The sequence below is a fragment of the Heterocephalus glaber genome, unplaced genomic scaffold, assembly GCF_053883595.1.
Source record: "Heterocephalus glaber isolate CG9 unplaced genomic scaffold, H.glaber_assembly_v1.0 deba00001745, whole genome shotgun sequence".
Lineage (NCBI taxonomy): Eukaryota > Metazoa > Chordata > Mammalia > Rodentia > Bathyergidae > Heterocephalus > Heterocephalus glaber.
The window spans coordinates 2619523-2643345 of record NW_028258451.1 but is presented as its reverse complement, the minus strand read 5'-3'; the positions used below and the strand labels follow the sequence as shown (position 1 = coordinate 2643345).

Here is a 23823-nt window from a genome sequence, read left to right as displayed (position 1 = left end):
CCCTTTGACAATCTCTGGAGAGAGACCGAGAGGATCCGAGCCAATGGGGCGTCCCCCAGGGGCAGCAGTCCTGGCCATGGGCAGAGAGGAGTCCATCTGACTTAGCGCTAAGATGTTTTGAGTGAGAACACTGAGAGGCAGGGCACCCGAGAGCGGGGCTAACCTGAGTACTCACCCAGGAGCTGAAGGCCAGTGTGGATGTTAAGCGTCAGCAATGGCAGGAGTGAGGCCCCTGGTTGGGTGTTGGCTCGGCAGGGTCTCAGGACGGTGGGAGGCTAATCAACCCCGACCGGTGGGGGGGATCATCGCAAAATCCCGATCATGTCCCTCCCGGGTGTTCGGCACCAATAATGAGAGAAATAAAATGAGCTGAAACACGAACACCCAAGGCAAAGCTTTTATTAAAGGACAGAGCTGCCGGACTGTCTCGAACAATGGTGAGAACAGCAGCCAGGGGCTGGCTGGGTGCGGTTTATGAGGGCTAGGGGGAGTGTAGGGGAGGCAGATGATTGGCTACAGCTGAGGGCGAGTGTGTGTGTGTGTGTAAAAAGCAGGTCTTTGTTCTCTCTGGAGAGACTGTTTCCTGTAGGCAGGGGCCCTTTTATCTAGCAGAGAACTCTCTCAATCACTACTTCACTTCAACAGCCCCTCTGAGCATTGATCTGCCCCTCTATGGTTCTGTCATTTGTCTTGTTTTGTGCACTGTGCCTTATGCTTTGGAAATTACATGGAAATGCCTGATTTGCTTTACTAAACTCTTAAAATGTAGCACCTTATTAACGACTTAAGCATATTATTATAAAAGGTCAATTTTATTATTCAAGTATGGTGAAGCCAAAAGTTGCTGAGACAGTTGCCTTTGCAGAGATACCTCCTAGTTCTCAGGAAAAAGAGCACACGTCAAGCCATACTCGGCCAGGTTGGGGAAGGACAAACAGGAGTGCAAAGAAAGCAACGCAAGTGTATTTATTGTGCAAAATAAAGAATCTAAGCAGGTTAGGGTAGGCTAGAGTTTCAGGAGAGACTGTCCCTAGTTACTTGACATCTGGTCCTGGTTAGTGAAGGCAGAGACAGTTCCTCCATTTGTGAGACTTTCATGAAAGAAGTAGTTGAAAGATTGAGGTTCTGGAGTGTTTGGTTTGCATATGAAAGGCGTACACCGAGGAAAGTCCTTTGTTACTACTTGGAATTGGGTAGTTCTGAAATGGGCAGTATACAGGATTAGTGAGGTCGCACTTCTCAAAACATATGCTGAATATAGCACATCTGCATATTAGGAGAAAACATGGATAGGAATTTTTGGAGTTATCTTGTAGATCAAAGCAAGGATAGAAAGAGTCAATGCCAGGCCCATTTCCTTGACACTGCTCAAAAGGAGGCAAAATAAACTGGCCATTGAACAAACAGCTGAAACCACTCAACTGCAAGATGTGTACCAGACTTTTGCCCCCCAGTACCAGGATCGAACTCAGGACCTTGCACTTGTGAGGCAGGGATCGCACCACTGAGCTAAATCTCTGGCCCTAACAGATTTTTGCTTGTGATGAGAAAACTCTGTGAGCAAATACTAAGCTTTAATCCTCAAGACTGACACACGATATCACTGAGCACCTCCAGAGGCAGCCCAGCTTTGCACAATGCAGAAGAAAGGCTGTCTTTGGCCTAGAGTCTGAAGAGAGATAAGCTGGACATACTTCAAGAGCCAAGATTCCCCTAGTGCTCCGCATGTCTCTAGAGGCCCTGTTCCTGGCCACTCTGTACTGGAGGCTGCTCCCTAAGAAACATGAGAGGCTGGTGAAAAGGAAAAAAAATTACTCAAAGGTAGCCCAGAAGGGGATAGATACCTCTTACTGCCTCAGATCTCTCTCACCTGTGCAAGGGCTTTTATTGCAAGGAAAAGGTACAGTAAGACAAAGAAACTTTCACATTCTTTCATCGCTTGGCCATGCTCAGCTCCTTCTTCTTTTTTTAGTTGAAAAGTGTTTATCTCACTCTAAAATGAAATAAAACAAAGAAAATTTAAGTCTGTATTTTTGATGCTGATATATATTTTTAAATAAATGTAAAACTATAAAGAGAGATAAAGATTTTGTTTGTTTGCTTTTTGAGACAGGGTCTCACAGTGCAGTCCAGGCTGGCCTCGAACTGCAGCTATCCTCCTGCCTCAGCCTTCCAAGTGCTGGTATTACAGCTGTGCACCACCATGCCTGGGTATAATTTGTTTAGTACTGTTTCTTTCTAATGAATTGATCGTTCCATTTGCCAAGTTCTGAAATGGCCAACAGACCATAGAAAGACATCTCTTTAGGCTCCTGCTTGAAACCAACAGCTTCAGAAAACTGCCGACCTTGATTCAGGGCCAGTTCCTTCTCTCTTGTGGAAAGGAAAGCAGACTATGTCCTCTTAGCACCAATATCCACATATTTCCTTTCAAATGGATACACTTGTTTTATGACACATTTTTCTGTCCTTTCCTTTAGTACAGATAGAGACAATGGAACTCAGAAAGTCACTCCCTTCCATTTAATTCTAAACAGGACCATACAGCTATTCTGTCAATTGTCCCAAGATAGAAAATAATAAAAATCCAGCTGATGCTCTAGGCAAGAATGTATGTTTACTCTCCTAGCCTGACCTTCAATCACCTTCAACGTACTCCTATCTCATCAAGAGTTTATAAGTATGTGCTACATGCCATACATTAAGGTCAGAGTGAATTCTGCATAAGCATGCATGTTGAAAGCCCCTAAGATGATTTAACACCCTGTGCATCATTCCTGTCATCACACCTAGAGATTCAGCCAGGTGTGGTGGTACATGTCTATAAATCCAGCACTCAGGAGGCTGAGGCAGGAGGATCACCTTGAGTTGGAGGCCAGCCTAAAGTACACAGGGAGACCCTGTTTCAAAAACAAAACAAAACAAAAACACTTAGAGATTCGGGGGAGGTTCCTGGCATGAGATGCCTATCTTTGAATTTCTGAAGACTTGATTTATCAGAGGCTGCTGCTGTTGCTACATTCGTGTGCTTTGACCTGTGTGCAGTGCTTTTATTACCCTGAAACTATTTTTCTGTCTGTGCTGTATCTGCTGGAATGGATTTGCCCTGAGCACAACTTCCCATGATCTTCAGTAAGTGTGTAAGCTTGCCACTTGCTACTGGGTGCACACTTACAAATTCTTTCCTCATCGTACACAAGAGTCTGGACACCTGCCCTTTCCACAGTAACACTTTTCTCTGATTTGAGGAGAGGAAGTGGTTGTAGTTTATACTCTGAAGAGGGAGTAGGAGAAGCAGCTTAATTTAAAAAAAAAATCTTGAAAAGTCATTTTTACCCCCTAAATTACAGGCCTTCTTGTTACTAGCTGCTCCTACTCTCTCCAAGTTAATCTCACAAACAGATCATGAAAGTAACTAAGCATTCAACAACATTCTTTAATCTCAAATTATCCATATTTAATGATACAGGAATTATTATGAATCCCATATTATCTCTGTTGTAGACAGAGGCTATAACTTTCAATAGCAGTACAAAGAGTACAAACGAAATTACTGACGTGTATGGAAATACAGAGCATCTACCTTCCCATTGCATCTGTACAGAAATAAAGGAAAACATTAAATTTCCAAGTAAAAACACTTGTGGACATATCTATGTATAATACCAGGCTGAGGCAAGGTCCTTTCTTTCCAGACTTCCTCTGAACTGTCACCACCAGATTAAATCCGGGATAGTGAATTAAGAATTGCCACAGGGGGGAAAATTGCCACAATGACTGTTTTCCAATAGTTTACAGGTACAGAACACAGCCTCCAGTGTGATTACTTCTATGTACTATAATTGTTTACTTAATGTTGAAGAAATTTGAACTTGGCACTTGTCTCATCTAAACCACTTTGAAAAAGATATAATCCAGCTGGCTTGAGTTTGCTTATCCTTTGAGCTTGCAAATTTCACCTTTAGCTGTAGCTTGGGACCTTAGATTTCAGGTTATATACTGTTCCCCAAAATGAGGGTGACTGGCTCCCTGTACTTAAGTTGTTCCTCTCAGCAATGTGGCTTATGTGGGCATCTGTCAGCCTTCCCAAGGTCTAGAACTGTGTGTGCTAGAGAGCATGCCCAGTGCAAACTCTCAGCAATGAGGACCAAGTGGGATTTCCCATTAGACATCTCACATGTGTTGTTCCAAGTCCCAGATGAAGCTTAAATTAAGCATAGTCATTTCATTAAGACTCCAGAAGAGGGCTGGGGATTTAGCTCAGTGGCATCGCGCCTGCCTCACAAGCACAAGGTCCTGAGTTCGATCCCTGGTAACACACACAAAAAAAGACTCTAGAAAACGGTGTGTGGTTCATTAATTTCATCCTATGAGACTCTTCTTTCATTGAGTTTGCATTATACCCTTTAGTTGTAATAAACCATAGCCATTTGGTATGACAATATGGTGAGTCCTGTGAGTTTTCCTGGTAATCATCGAACCTGAAGGTTGTCTTAAGGACTCTGACATAGCCACTCGCTGAGGTTTGTTTGTTTTTTTTTGGTACCGGGGATTGAACTTGGGTCTTTGCGCTTGCACAGCAGGTGGCAAAACCACTGAGCTAAATCCCCAGCCCTCACTCACTGAGTTTTAAAATCTTGTACACTGGTCCATAAAAGTCCATGAAGAGTCTCTTCAAAGTCATGACATATATGGTGCAAACTATATGCACAGCTCTGTGGTGAACACATGTGGGGGCCACATCAATTACAGAAACACCTCACTGTTATGGCCATTCACCTAAACACACAGGTGCTGAGGGTCTGCTAAGGAACAAAAGGTGGACTACAGAATGGGGCAGGGATGGATGTGGGAGTGATAAGAGGAAGAGGAGAGAGGGCTGCAGTATACCCATGTTGACCAATAAGGCAGAACAGTGGGGAATTTACAAAGATGTTTTTAAGGAACCTCAACCACAATACCCAGAAACAAATACATGCATGAGTCGTTTCCCACTATTCACTCCTCTGGCTTCCCTACCCATCCCCAGTTCCTCAAATCCAGACATTCTCTGACTTCTACATAGTCACAACAAATTATACAGTCATTAAAGACTGGGTTTCCTGCGCCAGGGACCTAGCTCAGTGGCACTGTGTCTGCCTGCCAATTGTAAGGTCCTGAGCTCAATTCCCTGTACCAAAAAAAAGAGACTGAGTTTACTTTATCTCATGTGCTTGGAGGGATGGCCAAGCTGTATCCTTTTTTTCGGGGGAGGGGGGGCAACCAAGGATTGAACTCAGGACCTTGTGCTTGCCAGGCAGACACAGTACCACAGAGCTAAGTCCCCAGCCAGGCTGTAACCTTTAATAGGTTTCAGATAAAGGAACACTGTTTCATCCATGACAGTAAAAATGAGTGGTGACAAGAAGAACAAAGACCCACGCTACAGGCACCTACATGGTCTCCAGTTCCTTAAAGCCAAAGTGTAGAAACGTGCAACCTTGAGCAAATTCCTTCATCCTCCTGTAAAATGGGGGAAATAACATTACCTACCATAGGGCCGGGGATTTAGCTCAGTGGTGCCATTGCCGCCTGCCTCGAAAACGCCAAGGTCCCGAGTTCAATCCCTGGTACCAAAAAAAAAAAAGCAGGATGACTGGTGGACAATGGACATAAGAAACATTCAACCTGAAGAAAAAGATTCAGGGAAACTACAGAACACTGACAGTAAAATGCCTAGGAAAGGTTATCAACCCATTCATGAGGAACAGAATTAGAAAAGCAATGGGCATGACAGATCCTGGGATATAAAACGGTTTCCCTATAGAGAAGAAAGAGAAAAAAGGAATTTATAGAACCCAGGAAAGGACCTTCAAGTTGGAGAGGTGGTTAGCACTATATAGGTCCAAAATGGGAATTGAGGGATCAAAAGAATACTTGAGAGAGAGACCTGCCTACATCAGCGCCAGTGATAGAAGCCATTGTGCAGTGTCTGGGAGTGAAAGGAATGTAAGCGCTGGGGATAAGCAGTGCCCAGAACAATAACATAGGGCACATCTAAGAAGAGGAAAAGGCACGGCAGAGCTTGACAGACAAGCAGAATGGAAATAGGCTGAAGATGATGCTAAAGAGTGTGTACACCTATAGACTGTCAGGAGCATTCTACATAAACTTTGGAGAAAAATCGTCTCATAATTAAAGTATGACTGTAACTGTCTGAGGCCCAAGGTTGCCTTGCCTGAGAGCGGCTATGGAATGCAGAAACATAACTCCACTATCCCTCCGGTAACAGCTGAGGCCTCAATGGTCTGTGGAGCTGCGGTGCTCAACAGCAAGGTGACACCAGCTGGAGACGTCCTGGTTCCTTGAGAACCCAGTGGTGACACAGAAGAGAAAGATCAGCCCAGCTCACCCCCTACGGAGGTGGGAACGCTGTCCTTTCCGCCCTCATCAGCATGAGGTCTGCATCTGCACAGGATCAGACATGAGATCAGCGCCGCCCCAAGTCACCCCATGCTCCCTCCAGTCACTGTGTGCACCCCTAAATAGTGGCAGCTCGGAGAGTCTTGGTCTTTTCCCACTCTAAGCCACTGACCCCCCAGCACCCCATATACTTTGAAAATACACAAGTCTCAAGTGTCTTTTTTTCTTTAGCCCTCACTGTTCCCCTTTCTAGGTATTTGAAGGATTAATCCCCCCTATAATAGATTATGGGTTAAGAAGAGGGCTAATAAGAAAAAGATTAAACAATGAGTGTGCTAGGCATGGTGGCACATACCTGTAATCCCAGCACTCAGGAAGCTGAAGCAGAAGGATCAATTGTGAATTTGAGGCCAACCTGGGCTACACAGTGAGCTCAAGACCAGCCTGTACTACACATTGAAACCCTTTCTAAACAAAAAAACAGTATGAAAGAGGAATGGGTAAAGGAGGAGTATGTGTCCAGCCACAAAAGGCAAGGGGAATTTGAGACTAGGAGAGATTACGTTCATTAAAGATATAACAATGCTTAGAGTGCTGAGAATTTTATATACAAACCTTACCTAAAGAACACAACTCTGAAAAATCTGCAGATCTTTCTAAACTATAAAATCAGGTCATAGAAATACTTGTTGATCCCAATATAAATCATAGGACTTCCACTCCTCCAGGTAATTTAGCAGTTCTATTCAATCAGTGAGAGAAACAACCAAAAAACCCACAACTGGAATGCACAGGTTTGTATATTTCTCTCAAGTCCTCCTTTGGCATTATAAACTTAGCAAAGAAGTGTAAGATATAAAAAACAACCAAATGGAAATTAAGTCATTGAAACATACAAAAACAAAAAGAAAAACTCACAAGTTCAACAGCAGATCAGCTATAACCAAAAAAACAAAAACAAACAAACAAAATCAGTTGAGTGTAAAGAAAAGCAAGGAAGGGCCAGGGATGTAGTTTAGGAGCACCGCGTCTGCCTGGAAAGCACAAGGTCCTGAGTTCCATCCCTGGTACCGGAAAACAAACAAACAAACACAAACACAAAGAAAAGCAAATGAAATTAATGTGAAGAAAAGAAAAAAGAGATTGGAAAAAGAATAAGAGCCTGAGAGACTTACAGACAATAACAAAAGCTCTACCATTCATGTTACTGAGGTTCATGTAAGAGAACAGAAAGAATGAGGATGAAAAAATATTTGAAGTAATGATAAAAATCTCCCAAATTTGCCAAAGAGCATAAACCTACAAATAAGAAAGCTGAAGATGAATGAATAGCAAATTAAGATTAAAAATTCCATGTCAGAGACTTCATAACTCTAAACATTAAAAAGAAAAACATTTTAAACAAAGTTTGGTGGAAATGGCACATCATGAACTAGGGAAACAACAGTTCAAATAGCAGCAGATTTCTCATCAGAAACCATGGTGGACAGAAGAAATAAACATGACTGGCAAGAAGAGACAACCCTGACTCTAACGAAAATACCATTCAGGAATGAAGGGAATATAAGGACATCTTTAGATGAAAAAAAGCAATAAGCACCTCTCACCAGCAGACCTACCCTAGAAGGAAGGCCAGAGGAAGATCATCAGAAAGAAAATGAGAACCACGGAAGGCATGCCATTTCAAGAAGGACTAATGAACAATGGAATGCGTAAACTAGGTAAATGTAGAGGTAACCCAAGACGTCTCCTGACATCTGTAAAATGTGCTTGAAACAAAAATTACACCTTACAAAATGATGCTCAGCATGTGAAAAGGAAACATTGAAAAAATTTATATTAATTGATACATAAAAAGGACCTAATGCAACTAAGGTTTCTAGACATCAAAGTGCTAAATTGGTGATATCTTTAAACTTCGATAAGGTGTGCATTGTGATACATAGAGCAATATTACAAAAATAATAAGATATGCTAAAAAACTAGATATATTAAATGGATTCTTCAGAAATGTAACTCACAAGGAGAAACAAATGACAATAAAAATGAGAACAACAAACAGGGAACATAAACTAAAATCAAATCTTAATATGGCAGCTGTAAGTGCTAAAAGATCAATACTTATTTAAATTTAAGTAGTCAAAATATAGCCATTAAAATACAAATAAACAGAATGGATATAAATGCATGACCTAAGTATGTGCTGCTCATATTCTTCAAATACAATGATAGAGACAATGATGAAAAAATATGAAGTATGCAAAGCTTTAACCAAAAAATGTAACAGTGATTATATGGACATCAGATAAAGTATAGTTCAGAGCCAAGAGTATTTATAGGACCAAAACAGGATATTAAAGTGATTTTAAAAAAGTGATAAAAGGTCAATACCTCAAGAAGCCTTAGCAACCCGACGTGAGTATTTACGAAAAAGAGCCTTGGTCAGGCACAAACCTGTAATCCCAGCATTCAGGAGGCTGAGCTGTGAATTATGAAGGAAAAACTGATGGAACCTAAAGGAAGAACAGATAATCCCACAATTAAAATATGGGACTGCAGCACCCCTCTCTTGGCAATTTGAGAGAAATACTGGACAGAGCCACATACGGTGGCACACGCCTATAATCCCAGCACTCTGGGAGGCTCAGGCAGGAGGATCACAAGTTGGGCAACTCAGTGACTTAGTGAGAACCTGTCTCAAAACATAAAATAGTGGGCTGGGGGTTTAGCTCAGAGGTGCCACACCTGCCTCGAAAACACAAGGTCCTGAGTTCGATCCCAATACCAAAACAAAACTCAAAAATAGCCCTGGGAATGTAGCTCAGTGTAAAGGACCTGGGTTCAACCTCCAGTACAGTAAATAAACAAAAAAAAAAGAAAAAAAAGAAAACATAGAAAATCATCAAGGATGTAGAATGTCTGAATAATATCACCAGCCAACAGGTTCATGCAGACATTTATAGATACTCTACCTAGGGCCTGGGGATTTAGCTCAGTGGTTCCGCTGCCTGCCTTGCAAGCTGATCCCCAGCACCAAAAAAGAAAAAAAAAAAAAGAAAAGAAACTCTACCTAGTGCCAGTAGAGCAAGCAACCATACAGAAGAGGAAAAACCATATCCTGGGTCAAGAAAAAAATTTCAATAGAGCTGGGGATTTAGCTCAATGGTTCCAGCACCTGCCTCACAAGTGCAAGGTCCTGAGTTCGATCTCCGTTATCCGCCCCCCGCAAAAAAATTTCAATAGAGCCAATATGAAACAAATTAGAAACCAGTAACAAAGAGCAGGAAAAAAAACACTAGAAAATTAACATGCTTCTAAACAATTCATGCATAAAAAGAGGAAGTCTCAAAACAAACAGGAAGTTTCAGAACTGAATGAAATATAATTAAAACATTTTAAAACTTGTGGAATACCAATGATGAATGTCATTATATTGTATACCTAAAATGTACCAATAAAATTAATTTTAAAAAAAACCTTGTGGGATGAAGCTAACAGTGCTGTGATAAAAATCTATAGAACTTAAGAGTTTATGATAGAAAAAAACATTAAAACAATAATGAAAACACCCACCTCAAGAAATCATTAAGAGCCAACCAATACAAGCGATGCAAGCAGAAAAAACGATACAATACAGATCAGAACAAAAATTAGTGAAAAAGGAAGCGATAACAGAAGCCCCACACAGCTGCGCTATAATCCCTGCTGCAGGAGGCCAAAGGAAGAGAAACACAAGCTTGAGGCCAGAATGGACAATTTAGCAAGATCCTGTAAAAAAATTCTTAAATGGAGGAGGTGGGGTGCGAATGTAGCTCAGTGGTAGCACACTTGCCTAGCAACAGCATAAGTCCCTGAGTTCAATCCCCAGCACCGAAAAATAATACAAACAAAAAATAAAAAGAGACTAGGGGAAAAATCGGTATGATACAAAGTCCCAATTAACTTGAAATGACAAAGAAAACAGTTAAGAGTTTACAAAGACCAAAAGAGAATGGATCATTTTCCAATGTTAGGAAGAAAATAGTGCATATATGTACAGATCCTACTACCATCAAAAGGATAGAAAGGAAATTTTTTTTTTTTCCGGTACCGGGGATCAAACTCGAGTCCTTGAGCTTGCGCAGCAGGCTGCGAAACCACTGAGCTAAATCCCCGGCCCAGAAAGGAAATATTTTGAATAATGCTTACAAACATACCAGAAAATGTACATGAAATGGAACAATTCTTTGAATGAAAAGAACCATAAAAATCAATCTGATATGAAATACTCTTAGTAATTCTATATCTATTAAATTAAATAAATACATAATTAAACATCTAAAAGAACCTCCAGGCCCAAATGAATGGAAACAACGATTACAAGAGTAATACCAACTTTACAAGCTGTCTTCCAAATAATTCAAGCCGGGGCTGGGAATTTAGCTCAGCGGTTCTGGTGCCTGCCTCACAAGCACAAGGACCCAAGTTCAATCCCCCATACAAAAAAAAAAATCTTGCCAGGCATGATGGCGCATGCCTATAATCCCAGCACTTGGGAGGCTGAGGCAGGATTGCTGCAAGGTCAAGGCTGGCCTAGGCTACATAGTAAGTTTAACTGCACAGCGAGACCTTATTTCAAAAAAATTTTTTTTTAAATCTTACATTTAACGCATTATGAGAAACTGAAAAATTTCCCTCTAATATCATAAACCAAATATGGATGAGTTCTCACTAATCCTATTTAACATCACACTGGAAAACCTAATTAGGGTGCTAACAAGAAAAAGAGACAGACATTCGTCGTTTAACGACCTGCCTGTCCAATGACTGCCGCTCGGACTCAGGCCCCTGTGTCTTTCCTACAGTTCTATGCATCTTGTTCACAGAGTCTCAATGTCTTCTCCTTTTTTTGGTGCTGGGTATTGAACTCAAGTCCCTGCGCTTGCAAGGCAGGAGGCAGAAGCAGGGCCAAATCCCCGGCCCTCTCAATGTCTTCTTTGTGACAGTATGCCTTGTTTATATAGTGCTGTGACTTTTACTGATTGTACTGTATGATACAATACTGTAGGTTTAGAGACCAATTCATTTCTGACTAGTCGCAGGGATGGAACTCAGCCGTTAAATGGGGAGTGTCTGTAAAAGGTATACAGATGCAAAGAAGAAATAAAACTTTTGCAGATGATATGTCTATGTTTAAAATCCCGAGGATTCTCTAATAAGAACAACAAAAAAATGGCTAGAAATAGTAACTTCATTAAAGTTGGAGGATACCAAAAGGTGCTTATGCTGTACATTATAAAACAGTAATGGAATAAATCAAGGAATACTTAAATGTAGAGATGTACCATGTTCGTGAATTGGAAGACTCATCACAGAAAGAAAACCAATTCTCAACAAACTGATACACCGATTTAACGCAACATCTGAGCCAGATTTCATTATAAAAGCACAAAACCTAAACCTAGTGTATACGGCAAATGAAAAAAATATGAGTGTTAATCATTTTTAAATACAAATAAAAAAGAGTCACTTGACTCAATCTTAACATTGACTGTATAGCTATAGCAATCAAGTAAACCAACAGTTGGGGATCAAGAAAAATTCTGACTGGTGTTTAAAACCACCCAAGACTCTTAATTTTTAAAATCAAAGACTTAAACAGTCTTAAGTGGTACCTAAAAAAGTGCCCATTCACTTATATTTTCTGGGGCTGCAGGTGTAGTGCAGTGGTATAGCACATGCTTAACATGCTCATGATCTTGGATTCAATTTCCCAACATCACATACATCCACCTGTTTTGCCTTCTCGCTTTAAATATAAAAGGATTTCATTATTCAAGTCTTCATATTTCTCATAAAAACCTATGGTGCACAAAAACAACAAGGTAGAACAAAGAAGATATTCAGTACATTTCTACACTTGCTCTCAACATTCTAACTCTTTTATCACTGGACAGCAATGAACATATACACAATACAAACAAAGGGTCAAGGTCTGTTACCTCTTAAACCAACCCTCCCCACCCGAATAAGAATGAACAAGTGCCACAGACTTTATAGGGTAGTGTGAAAGAAGCATTGCTTGCATTTCATTGTCTCTTCTGTCACTTCCTTTTAATAAAAATTCCTGAGATAACACTGCACTGTAAACTGTGGAGGAAAATGTAGCTAAAGATTTTCCTCAGTGCAAAATAACCACTGGGTCTCTCTCCTGGATGAAATCTCAGATAAAGCATAATGTTCCAAGTTGGGTCCATTTCTAGCATGAGTGTTCAGATGGCAACAACACTCCACAAAGGGTTTCCTCATAGTGAAGACATCTGGGGGCTTTCTCTTTGGTATGAACGGTCAGATGCCGTGTAAGATGTTTCCTCCCGTAAAAGATTTTCTTCACTGGTTACATTCAAGAAGTCATTTCCCAGTAGAAGTTCTTGGATGTTGACAGAGGCTTGTGCACTTGTGAAAGGCCGTCCCTCCTCTCCAGCACTGGCTGGGTTTCTCCCCGTGTGCATCCTTTGATGATGTGTGAGTGAGGAGCTTCGGCTGAAGGCCTTTCCGCATTCATTGCATTCATAGGGCTTCTCTCCTGTGTGGATGATGGAGTGGCGGATGAGATTTGTGCTCCAGCAAAAGGTCTTCCCACACTCGACACATTCATAGGGCTTCTCGCCACTGTGAATTCTCTGGTGCCTGGTGAGGCCTGACCTGCGGTTGAAGGCCTTGCCGCAGTCCGTGCACTCGTAGGGCTTCTCTCCCGTGTGGATGCTGAAGTGGCGGATGAGGTCTGCCCGGTTGCTGAAGGCTTTCCCACACTCTTTGCACTCGAAGGGCTTTTCTCCAGTGTGGGCCCTTTTGTGCAAGATGAAGGTGGAGCAGTGGGTGAAGGCCTTCCCGCACTCGCCACACACGTAGGGCTTCTCCCCAGTGTGGATGCGCTGGTGCCTCTTGAGGTAGGACCTGTGGTTGAAGGCCTTGCCGCACTCCGGGCACTCGAAGGGCTTCTCCCCGGTGTGGATGACGTAGTGGTGGATGAGGGCCGCGCTCTCACAAAATGCTTTCCCACACTCGCTGCACTCGTAGGGCTTCTCACCCGTGTGGGTCTGCTGGTGCCACATGAGGTACGACCTGTGCTTGAAGACCTTCCCACACTCGAAGCACTCATAGGGGTTCTCTCCACTGTGGATGATGTAGTGTCGAATGAACCCCGGCCTATCTCGAAAGGCTTTGCCACACTCTTTGCACACAAAAGGCTTCTCTCCAGTGTGGCTCCTGTTATGCAAGACAAATGTGGAGCGGTGGGTGAAGGCCTTTCCACACTCACTGCATTTATAAGGCTTCTCTCCACTGTGGATGCGCTGGTGCTGCGTAAGGTGTGACTTTCGGCTGAAGGCCTTGCCACACTCCATGCACTTATACGGCTTCTCCCCGGTGTGGACCATGTGGTGCTGAAGGAGGTAGGTGCTCTTGCTGAAGGTCTTCCCACACTCGACGCACTCGTAGGGCTTCACGCCAGAGTGGATCCTCTCGTGTCGAGCAAGAAGGCGTTTCTTGTTAAACACCTTCCCGCACTCGCCACACCGGAAGATGTTTTCCTCTTGCTCCCTGGTCACGGCATCTCCCCTGGGGCTGTGTGCTGCACAGGGTGGCACATCTCCTGCATCTCCTGCAGGAACCTGCTCCTGCACAGCCCTCAGATGCACTCTATCTTCGGTCCCTAAGCCACCAGGGCCAGCGCTCGAGCTCCTGGGAAGCTTCTCCCTCAGGGCTTGACCCCCTGATCTCCAACATCCTTCCTGCCTGTCTGGCGGGCGGCCCTGACACAGAGCTTGCATCCATGGGGAGCCCCGGGAGGCTCCACTCGACAAATGCCCCTGAAGCCCGGCTCCCTCACACAAGGCTGGCTCAGACGTGGTGGATTCTGTGGCTTTGGTTTTTCCACTGTCATCTGAAAGAAATTCAAGACACAGTAGGGCTGTTAGTAATGGCAACCCAGAAGAAACAAAAGTACTACTTTATTGAAAAAAAGAAGAAGCTGAAAATAGTAGCTCTATGGAAATGGCACAGGGACTGGAGACGGAGTCACGAGGCAATGATTGAGTTGTGTGTGTGTAACGACACACAGTGAAACTGCCCACTGAAGCTCTCCTGACCTTCCTGGCTCAGGACACTCCAGGTGCACACTTAATATTCCTGGATACCAGATGAGTAACAATTCCCCAAAGACATGGAAATGTCATGCCTGGGTCACCTGCCCCACATCTGGCATCTCTTCTAATACAGACTCTGTAACAAACGTGACTGACTCAATAGGTCTTAAAAGAGTTTGGTGAGTCTTTTTAGCAAATTAGTGACCCTGAGGTGGTTTGGGGAAATCGTGAATTTGTGGTTGGCATCGGAGGAGTTGGACAGAGTTGGCAATCTTGAAGGACCCTGTTCTTAACCTTGAGTTTGCCTAATCCTGGGTGGGAAGAGATCAGGGATTTTTCAATTGCAGGTATCCAAAAAAGGGAGCCCTAGGGCCGGGGATTTAGCTCAGCGGTTCTGCCACCTGCTTTGCAAGTGCAAAGACCCAAGTTCAATCCTTGGTACCAAAAACAAAAGAGAGCCCTACAGGCTGTAAAAGAGTTGCCATAAAGGGAAAAAGAGAAGGGTACTGTAGCCAAAAAGACAGAATGTATAAAACAATTGCACAGTACAGTGCTGGTGAGAAGCCCGTAGAGAGAGAAGGCTGGTTCCAAGATGCTGATGCAGGTGACAGTGGAGCTGAGCACTGCCTCTCCCAGGACAGGGCTCACAAGGAAAGTGGGATGGGACAGAGACAAGGCAAAGGAAAAACAGGAGCTCAGAACCCACATACACATGGAACCAAATACACCAGCAGCACTCATAACTGGCACAGGCATCAGGAATGTGAGTTGGGGGTGAGGAACCCAGGAAGCCCTGGGCTAGCATGTCCAAGGCCTAGAGTACAAAAGCAACACCAGAACAACAACAAGAAGTACCAGAATATAGAAAGAACTCTTACAAAACAACATGAGAAACGAAAACAAAGAAAAATAGGCATTTATCTGAAATGACATTTCACAGAAGAAAATAAAGATTGGTTAAAAAATCACGTAAGTCACTAAACCCCCACAGCAATGTGTAAAATGAAAATCAAGAGCATGTGAAATATTATGTTGTGTCCATTTGATTGGCAGAAATTGAGAAGCCTTACACTACCAAGAATGGGATAGGAAACGGATCCATGGAATCGTCAATTCTTCTCTGGTAGAATATAAGCTGGTATAAGCTCTCTGGAAAACAACAGGAATAATCCTATAAATGTCTACCTTCACAGTCTATAACTCAATCATTTGAATCCCAGAAACATTAAAAAAAACACCCTACATATGTGGAAAGTGATGCTGGAACTGACAGCATCACTGCTAATGAACACGGAAACACTTTAACAGTGAGATGCTCAGAAAGCAAATGGATTCACGAAATCTCAGCACAGGCACTTACTTACCTGTTGTTTTCTGGAAGTGTAAGGAAAGTGAGTGCATTTTTACGCGGAATGGGATGAAATCACATCTGAATTTGGGTATAGATATTGCAAACAGCCAGGGGGAGAAAGCCTCCCCCACTAGGAAAACTCCTGTTCTCCCTGTACAGCTGGGCCACATATCCAAACCCTGTGGACACAAGTGTGGCCAAGGACTAGTCCTGGGTGAGGAACATGAGGGGAACTGGTGTTCCTAGGTATGGGTGTGATGTCCGCTCCTTTCAATTCAGTGCCAGCTGGAAAGAAGTCAGGACAATCTTAAAGCAACAGCTTGATGTTAGAAGGTCCCTGGGTCCATGATTTAACCGTATGGCACAGAGTTCCCCAATGCCCCCACAAACTTTTGGTATGACTGAGAAATATACAAGATGTGAGTGAAAAGTATAATGAATGCTTATAATAAAAATCTCAATATTTATTGTATTAAAAGACACATTGCTCTTAATCCCCTTAAAAATACCCCCCCACACACACACACACTTCAAACACTTTTCTCACCATTCTAGCTTCTTTCTAAAGCAGTTCTGGAAGTCTTCTTTCATGTCTTTACAAGGTAAGATGAAAAATACAGTGAATGCTGCTGCTGAATGCCAGCCAACAGAAAGGCAGGCTCATAAAAACATAATGTAACCGCATCCACCTCACTCACCAGATCTGGCACCATACCACCTTTGCCTTTTCCCCAAAGTCTAAATGATGGTGAAAAGCAAATGTTTTGAATCACTTAAGGACACTAAAGCAGCCATAATAGCGCAACTAGACACTCAGGAAAGAGGACTTCCAGAATTGCTTCAGAAAGTGGCAAGAACCTTGGGACTAGTGTGTTTAAAGTAAAGAAGATTTTGAGAGGAACTCATGGCAATGTATCTTTTATTATATTTATTTTTTATTCTTAAATTCTTTTATCGGTACATTTTAGGTATACATTTATATTCATCACTGGGAACTTGTACCTTTATATGATGCATTTTGGTTATTTTTTCCCACTTTCCCTGCCCTCCCTTCAACCCCTCTACCCCTCCCTATTTACAAAGACTTTGTTTCCATTTTTTCCTTTTCTCATATTTTTTCCTTTCCCTTCTTTCCTTTTGTATCTTTTATTGTAATAAGTTTTTAAAAATTCAACTTATTTATCATATCATTTAATTATTTATGCTGAACTACTAGGATTCTGGAGTTTGGTAGGAGCACCCAGAGACAGCCAGCTCATGAACCTGCCCCTCCCCAGGAGCAGGGACAAGTGTGCTGGGGCTGGGAGGTCAGAGGAGCCACAGGACAAAGGGCTCCAAGGCTCCAATATCCCCACAGGCCCACAATATGAACAGTCCCCAGATGGGCGTGGGGGTGCATGACTGTCATCCCAGCACTCTGGAGGGCTGAGGCAGGAGGATCGAAAATTCAAGCCCAGCCTGGGCAACTTTTCGACACAGAGAGACCCTGTCTCAAAGTGGCTCAGGATGAAGGCCCCGGGTTCAATTCTCAGCACTCCCCATCTCAAAAACAAACAAACAAAAAAAAACAAAAATAAGAAAAACCAATCCCAAGGCTCCAGGCCGTGGTCTCCCATCCCCACCCTGGCTCTTACCTGGCTGTGTGCTTTGGGCACAGACCAGCCTCGCTGTCCACGGCTGCTGCCTGTGCTTTAGCTGCTGGATCAGCTCAGGTGTGGGAACAGGACACCCTGGTCAGGGAGAAAAAAATGTGGATGCATGGGTTTTGGGAAAAAGAGATAAAGCAGCTAGATGTAGTGGGGCACACCCATAATGCCAGCTTAACCTTAACAGTCTGGAAGGCTGAAGCAGGAGGATCACACTTTGAGCCCAGGCTGACCAATTTAGGTACTCAGTAGGGCCCTGTCTGAAAATTTACAATCTTTTTTTTGAGACAGGGCCTTGCTATCCAGTTCTGGCTGTCACTGAACTTACTACATAGCCCAGGCTGGCCTTGAACTCACAGCAATCCTCCTGCCTCAGCCTCTGAGGGCTGGGATTACAGGTATGTGCCACCATGCCCAGCCTAAAAAAAAATCTTTTAATAGTTAGGTTTTTACTTTTTTAATGTTATACACTTTTATTTTTCAGTTTTTTGTACATGTTTGTAGTACATAATGATCATATTCATCACGGGGAACTTGTAACACATAACACATCTTAATTCTTTTTTTTGGTCCCCTTCCCCTCCCTCCAGTCCTTCTTCCCCTCCCTATTTGCAAAAGTTCCGTTTCCATTTAATCACTTTTTCCTTCCTTCCCCTCTCCTCCTAGTTTTCTTTTTCTTTTTTTTTGGTACCAGGGCCTCCAGTTTTAAAGAAAAGCTGGAGATGTACCTCAGTGCAAAGGTGCTGAGTTCATTCCCCAGGACAAACAAAAAGACAAGAGATAAAGAATCTCAGTCATCTGGGCCTTTAGGAGACCAGACCTGGGAATGAAGCAACACAAACCTTCTACCTCGTGACCTGGAAGCCAAGGGCTCGCCGTGTCATGCTGCCACAGAAACTTACTCCAAACAGTAAATCAGAAATTAGTACTGATGGGGGATAACCCATCTTGGTGGAGCTCTCAGTGGAACAAGCAACAACTCCAATGTACCACTCCAAAACTGAACAATATTGCTAGGCATAGTGGCACAGGCCTACAATCTTAGCTATTAGGAAGCTGAGGCAAGATAACTGCAAGTTCAACCCCAGCCTGGGCAACTTAACACGACCCTGTCTTAAGATAAAAAATTTAAAGAGGGCTCAGTGGCAGAGCACCCCTAGGTTCAAAGAAAGAAAGAAAACAGGTTTACATAGACTTGGGGACTGAAAGTCTCAGATAGGGTAACCCACTGTATGTTAGGCCTCAAAGTAGATAACGTGGTGAAGAGAGGTGAGAGAGGGATCATATGAGACAGAAGCCAGAGTGAGAAGGGCCAGGATTGCTCATTGACACAACTACCTGGTCTCACAGGAACTCACTGGGTACCATGAGAACTCCACTGAGAAGTACATCTGGGAAGACCCACACCCCAATGATCTAACCACCTTGCACTAAGCAATGCCTCTTATTTTGTTTTTGTTTGTTTGTTTTTTGGTACCAGGGATCAAACTCGGGACCCTGGCTTGCGAGGCAGGCACCCGAACCACTGAGCTAAATCCCTGGGCCCAGCAATGCCTCTTAAAGGTCCTACACCTCAGCTCACCAGGCTGAGGACCAGGACTCCAGCACACAAACTGTCTACAGAGTCCACAGGAGGGCACACCTACATTGGCCTACATCTCTGCTGAGATCCAAGCCAAGTTTTACAGTGCTCTTTTGCAGGTTACAGACTAAGGGACTCTGTATCAGAATGTTCTCACAGCACTCCAGGGAGTCCTGTGGTGATCAGCACCGTTTCACAGGGAACAACCAAGGCTCAGGCTGAGCAGAGTACAGGACAGAACAGCTGAGCCAATCAGAGACCCAGGTTCGGCCATCTCTGCTCTTCTGTTCAACCACAGAACTTCCCAACACTGCCCAGAAGGTGCAAGTCCAGGCAGGAACAAGATGCTGATCTAAGAACCTCTGGCAGAGAGCAGCCTATGCTGGGCACCAGCTGAGACTTGGAAGGAAGTGTGAGCTTTGGGGTGTCATTTGTATCCTCAAAATGTCTCACAGAGGTCAGGTGCAGAGAAAGGAAAATAGAAACATGCAGAAAAGTACAGACCAGGAACCTGACCCACTAAGAGCAAGGACTCGGGTGACATGCACACTGCAGTCTTGCTAAAGCAGTAAAAGCCATTCTTTGTAGACAGTGGAGTAAGCAGGCCCATGTAGAAGTCAGGCTGTAATTGGAGTGGTTCTCAGTCCCTCATGGGGCCTGCCCAGAAATCTTGCCTCTGGTTTCCTCCACTCCTTCCCTCTCCACAGCATCCTGGGAGCCAACTGGCACTGTTTCCCGCCCAGAGACACAGGAGGACCAGCCTGGCAGAGGGGAGTGTAGGCAGAGGGGAGTGACTGAAGCTGTGAGCAGCAGCAGGGCAGGATCCAGCAGTCTTCGTGACCAGCCAAGCCTGCAGCCACGTCCACTGCACTGAGGAGGAGGTGGCCTTACCCAGTGAGACCAGGAGCCCACAGTTCTCCAGCATCACCTCCTGGTACAAGGCCCTCTGAGCCAGGTCCAGCTGCCCCCACTCCTCCTGGGTGAAGGTCACGGCCACATCCTCGAAGGTCACAGGCACCTGGAGGGTCAATTAGAAGTTATGGGCTGTCTTACATGGTTGGCTGGAAACAGCAGAGAGACAGCACAGCCCTGCTGACACCACACTTCCTGAGGGCCACGTTCTGCGCTGAGCTCAAGGGGGCAAGAGATGGGGATGTGGACAGAAGGCAGCAGTGCAAAGGAGATAGCCCTTCTGTGCGGGAGCCATCAGATAATTCGGCAAAGGAAACTGGGCTGTGAGATGGACAGTCAGGGCTCCAGACATTAGAGGAATGAGAGAAAATCAGTGACAATGACGATTCCAATGACAGCAGCAATACCTGAGCCTCACGGGTCCAGCCCGGTGCCTGCCCCAGGCTGAGGGCTTCACCTTCTGTGTTAGTGACTACACATCCACAGATCTAAGTGAGACTCCTGGAATCAGAATCCAAACTCCTAAAACACAGACACTTGATGGCTGTGCAACCTTTGCAACCTCACTTCACCCCTGAGCCTTGACTTCCAGATTAACACGGCAATTCCCACATTGTCAATAATATTCATTACACAGGGAGAAAATATTTCCTGCTTCATGGGCTTTAGGACTTTCGTTGATCCTTTCCCAGCTTCTGAGGTTAACACCACCATCAGTCAAATCTATGTCACAGTGACCTGAGGCCAGAAGACCTTCCCAAATTCAACCAGTCTCACATCTTATCCTTAGAGAGAGGATTGCTGCCCAGATTTTAAAGGTAACACCAATCATCTTCTACCATCAATATAAATCTACAGTGGGAAATTCATGAGCCATTTCTACCAATTTTTAATCAGTCAGTCTGTTTCAGCAGCTCCTCCAAATACTTCTGATGTGTGCAGAGTCCTAATCACCAAACTTATAGAGAAGTTCCCATGGGATGCCAAACCCCTGGGGAGTGCCAGGGCCTGGGACAGCTCATTCTCTCCGTCTACCTCCCTAGGTTTTACATACTTCTAGGAAGTCTGCACAAGGAACCATGAGCCTTTCCCTCCTCCCACCAAGCACTGTCAGCCGATAGCCTTGAAACCAGTGTACTTCCAGACCAGAAATTTCACATGGCTGAGGGAACGCTGTTTGTGGTCATGAAAACACAGGCTTTTCCTGGTCACAGTGCTGTACAGTGAAAGGTGGAAGGAACATCCAGCCAAACACCATGCGATCTTGCCTTTCCAGGAAAAATCTCAAGGGTGTTGGAGGAGAGCCATGCAGCCTCACAGGCCCTCTCAGCCCTCCTTAAATAACCAATACACCTCACCTTTATCCAGTTCTGTCTGCTCCGCTCCCTAATGACCAAGGCAGCTCTTTGCTGAAGGAGCCCTCCTCACCTGCTCACCTTGCCAAGCTTTCTTCAGGTATCTCTTGAACAGCTTCCCAGCCACTGGCTGTAAAAACAAAGGCTTAAGGGCTGGGACTGTAGCTCAATGGCAGGGCGCATGCCTAGCAAGCACAAGGTCTTGGGTTCAATCCCTGGTAGTGCAAAAAAAAAAAAAAAGCTCTGATAGTCCACATACAAAGGGTCACTTCTACTTCAGCGCTGAATGACACTGGAGAGTTAAGACATGTCAGTCTGTACCATTCTGGTGTAAAGTAGAGGTAATAACAGAACCTAAGTCTCAGGGATCAAAATTAAATGAGGTGATGAATAACGCTCACATGGAAGAGTCAAAGTCAGTTATTACGGGGTCTTGTTTTACCACTTATGCTTTTTATTCCAAAACATCCTGAAAAACCTCAACTTAGCAGCATTTAAAAGTTGGGCTAGATTATCTACACACACACAAAAAGGCCCACTTTAGCCTAAACTGCCAGGAACAGCCTCTCCAAAGAAGTGACATGTGAGCAGAACCTCCCAAAAATGCAAAGGTTGGTCTCAAAGAGATCTCAGGACAGTGCTAGGCAGAGTGAGCTACAAGGGCAAAGGCTGGGAGAGCGAATAGAACATTGCAGAGTCGGGCAGGTGTCCCTAAATAGCTGTGAGCCAGGGAAGAGGGAAGGAAAGATGAGATCACAGCGGTTAGCCACAGCAGATGAGCAGGGATGTGCAGAAGTGTGGAGTCTGGATTAGCCATGTGATGGGAGACCAGGGCCTGCAGCCTCATTTTTCTTTCAACCAGTTAAGCCCCCATAGGCAGGCCTGGCACTGTTGGTACGGGGAAGCTGTAGTAAGGGAAACCAGTAAAGAAGCAACCTACCTGATTAGTGAGAGGTGTGTAACTGGCTTTCTCTGGTTGAACTTACATTAGAAGCAGAAACAAAAACGAGGGCAGCCGGTTATTAATCAAATCCTGGCCGTATGGAGCTGCCTGTTACAGAAGTTATTGGCTTCGGGGACTGTCACAAGAGATGGTAATCTGCTTTCTACAAGCATGACTTAGAGCAGGCTGACTTCCAGAAGTGCCTATTGTATCAAAGGGGGCCTCTGGCCAGAAAACTGGGCAGGCTGGTACAGACTGTGGCTGCAGGTCCTATTTTTAAGCACGGTCTGCCTACTGTCTGTGTATCCAGCTCCCCGTGTGCTGAGGCTGGAGACAAACTGAGTGAGGCGCCTGCTCCACTTTTCCTAAATAAACACGAACAAAAAGAAACCTGTGACCGTCTTGGCCTCAGCCCCTCCATCTAGCAGAGGAGCGGGGAGCCAGAACCCTCGTCCACTCACCTGCGCCGGGTCCACCAGTGCCGCCGCCATCGCGGACAGCGAGGACCGAGGGACCGGCGACTCCCACAGGCTCCCTGGCCCCGGCGGGTGACCCCGGCGGACAGACGCGCCAAGCTCACGGCTCGGCCCGGCGCGCAGAGGTGCGACTTGGCCTGCTTCGCGCTTCTCTCGGAAAAGCGCTCTCGGACTAGACCACAGGACACCCCTACACTTGTCAGGGCGGGCGTGGACGGAACCGACGCGTCCAATTGGCGTCACCAACAACAGGCAGGAAGTCCCGCCCCAGATCCGCGACGCGCCGGAAACGCCCCCATCCTGGGCCATCATTGGCCCAGCGCCTGTGGCCAACGCGCGCGCGCGGGGCTTTCTGGGTAACGTAGTTCTCTCCTTGCTGACAGCAGGAGGCAAGCGCTCCTGAGCCCAGCTTCCTCCCTCACAAGGCTTGAAAGGCGCTCGCTTGCTATCCCCAGCACTCTGGGAACCTAAGGCAGGAGGATCGCCGCGAGTCTGAGGCCTGCCTGGGCTACATAGCGAGATCCTGCATCAATCAATACATACACACATAAATACATACATACTTAAGGACGCCATTCATAAATTTTATTGTATTCTAAAATGAAATCTCCCAGCCATCTGGCTCTGTCCTGCCCCACACTGTCCTGGACACAGATTCACCCCATTCCCAGCGTATAGATATAGAAGAAATATAACTCCCAACCTGCTAGATGTCAGATGTGCCGAGTTCATACTCCCAGAAACCAAAGAATGAATTCCAAGGAACAACAGAGGTTACCAGTAGGAAAGGTTGATTGAAAGATAGCTCCTGAGGGACAGGAAGTGGATTGCCAATGAGGCCTTGGTCAGGGGTAATGTATACAGCAAATGTGGGTAAAAGGTGGGTCAAACTATAATCAACCAATAAGATCACAAGTAAAGCTGCTTAGCTAATATTGATCCTATAGGGAAGCTGGGCATGTAGCAAAGGTATATGACTGACATCATTAACCTTGGCTTATCTGTGACTTCAAACACAAGAACATTTTGG

The 23823-nt window shown here is 44.7% G+C and overlaps 1 protein-coding gene and 1 non-coding gene across 11 annotated transcripts in view; both read right to left on the bottom strand.

Annotated features, from left to right (window-relative positions):
• LOC101717170 (uncharacterized) overlaps positions 1–23023 on the bottom strand; it is a 28847-nt gene extending 5824 nt beyond the window's left edge. For 2 of the 10 annotated variants that reach the window (XM_087201076.1, XM_087201078.1), the window contains exons 1-6: positions 22779–23023; positions 19999–20125; positions 17514–17609; positions 6218–14326; positions 5533–5606; positions 176–1993 (exon numbers count right to left, since the gene is read on the bottom strand). In XM_087201076.1, coding sequence (XP_087057202.1) covers positions 12687–14326; positions 17514–17609; positions 19999–20125; positions 22779–22808 — 1893 coding nt within the window. In that variant the 5' untranslated portion in view covers positions 22809–23023 and the 3' untranslated portion in view covers positions 176–1993; positions 5533–5606; positions 6218–12686. The other 8 variants (XM_087201079.1, XM_021246218.2, XM_087201077.1 and 5 more) reach the window with 8 other exon arrangements.
• Positions 2227–2363, bottom strand: LOC147821304 (small nucleolar RNA SNORA2/SNORA34 family). Its single transcript, XR_015447355.1, has one exon. It is a non-coding gene; the product is annotated as a small nucleolar RNA SNORA2/SNORA34 family (small nucleolar RNA).
• Positions 23024–23823: the final 800 nt, after the last annotated feature.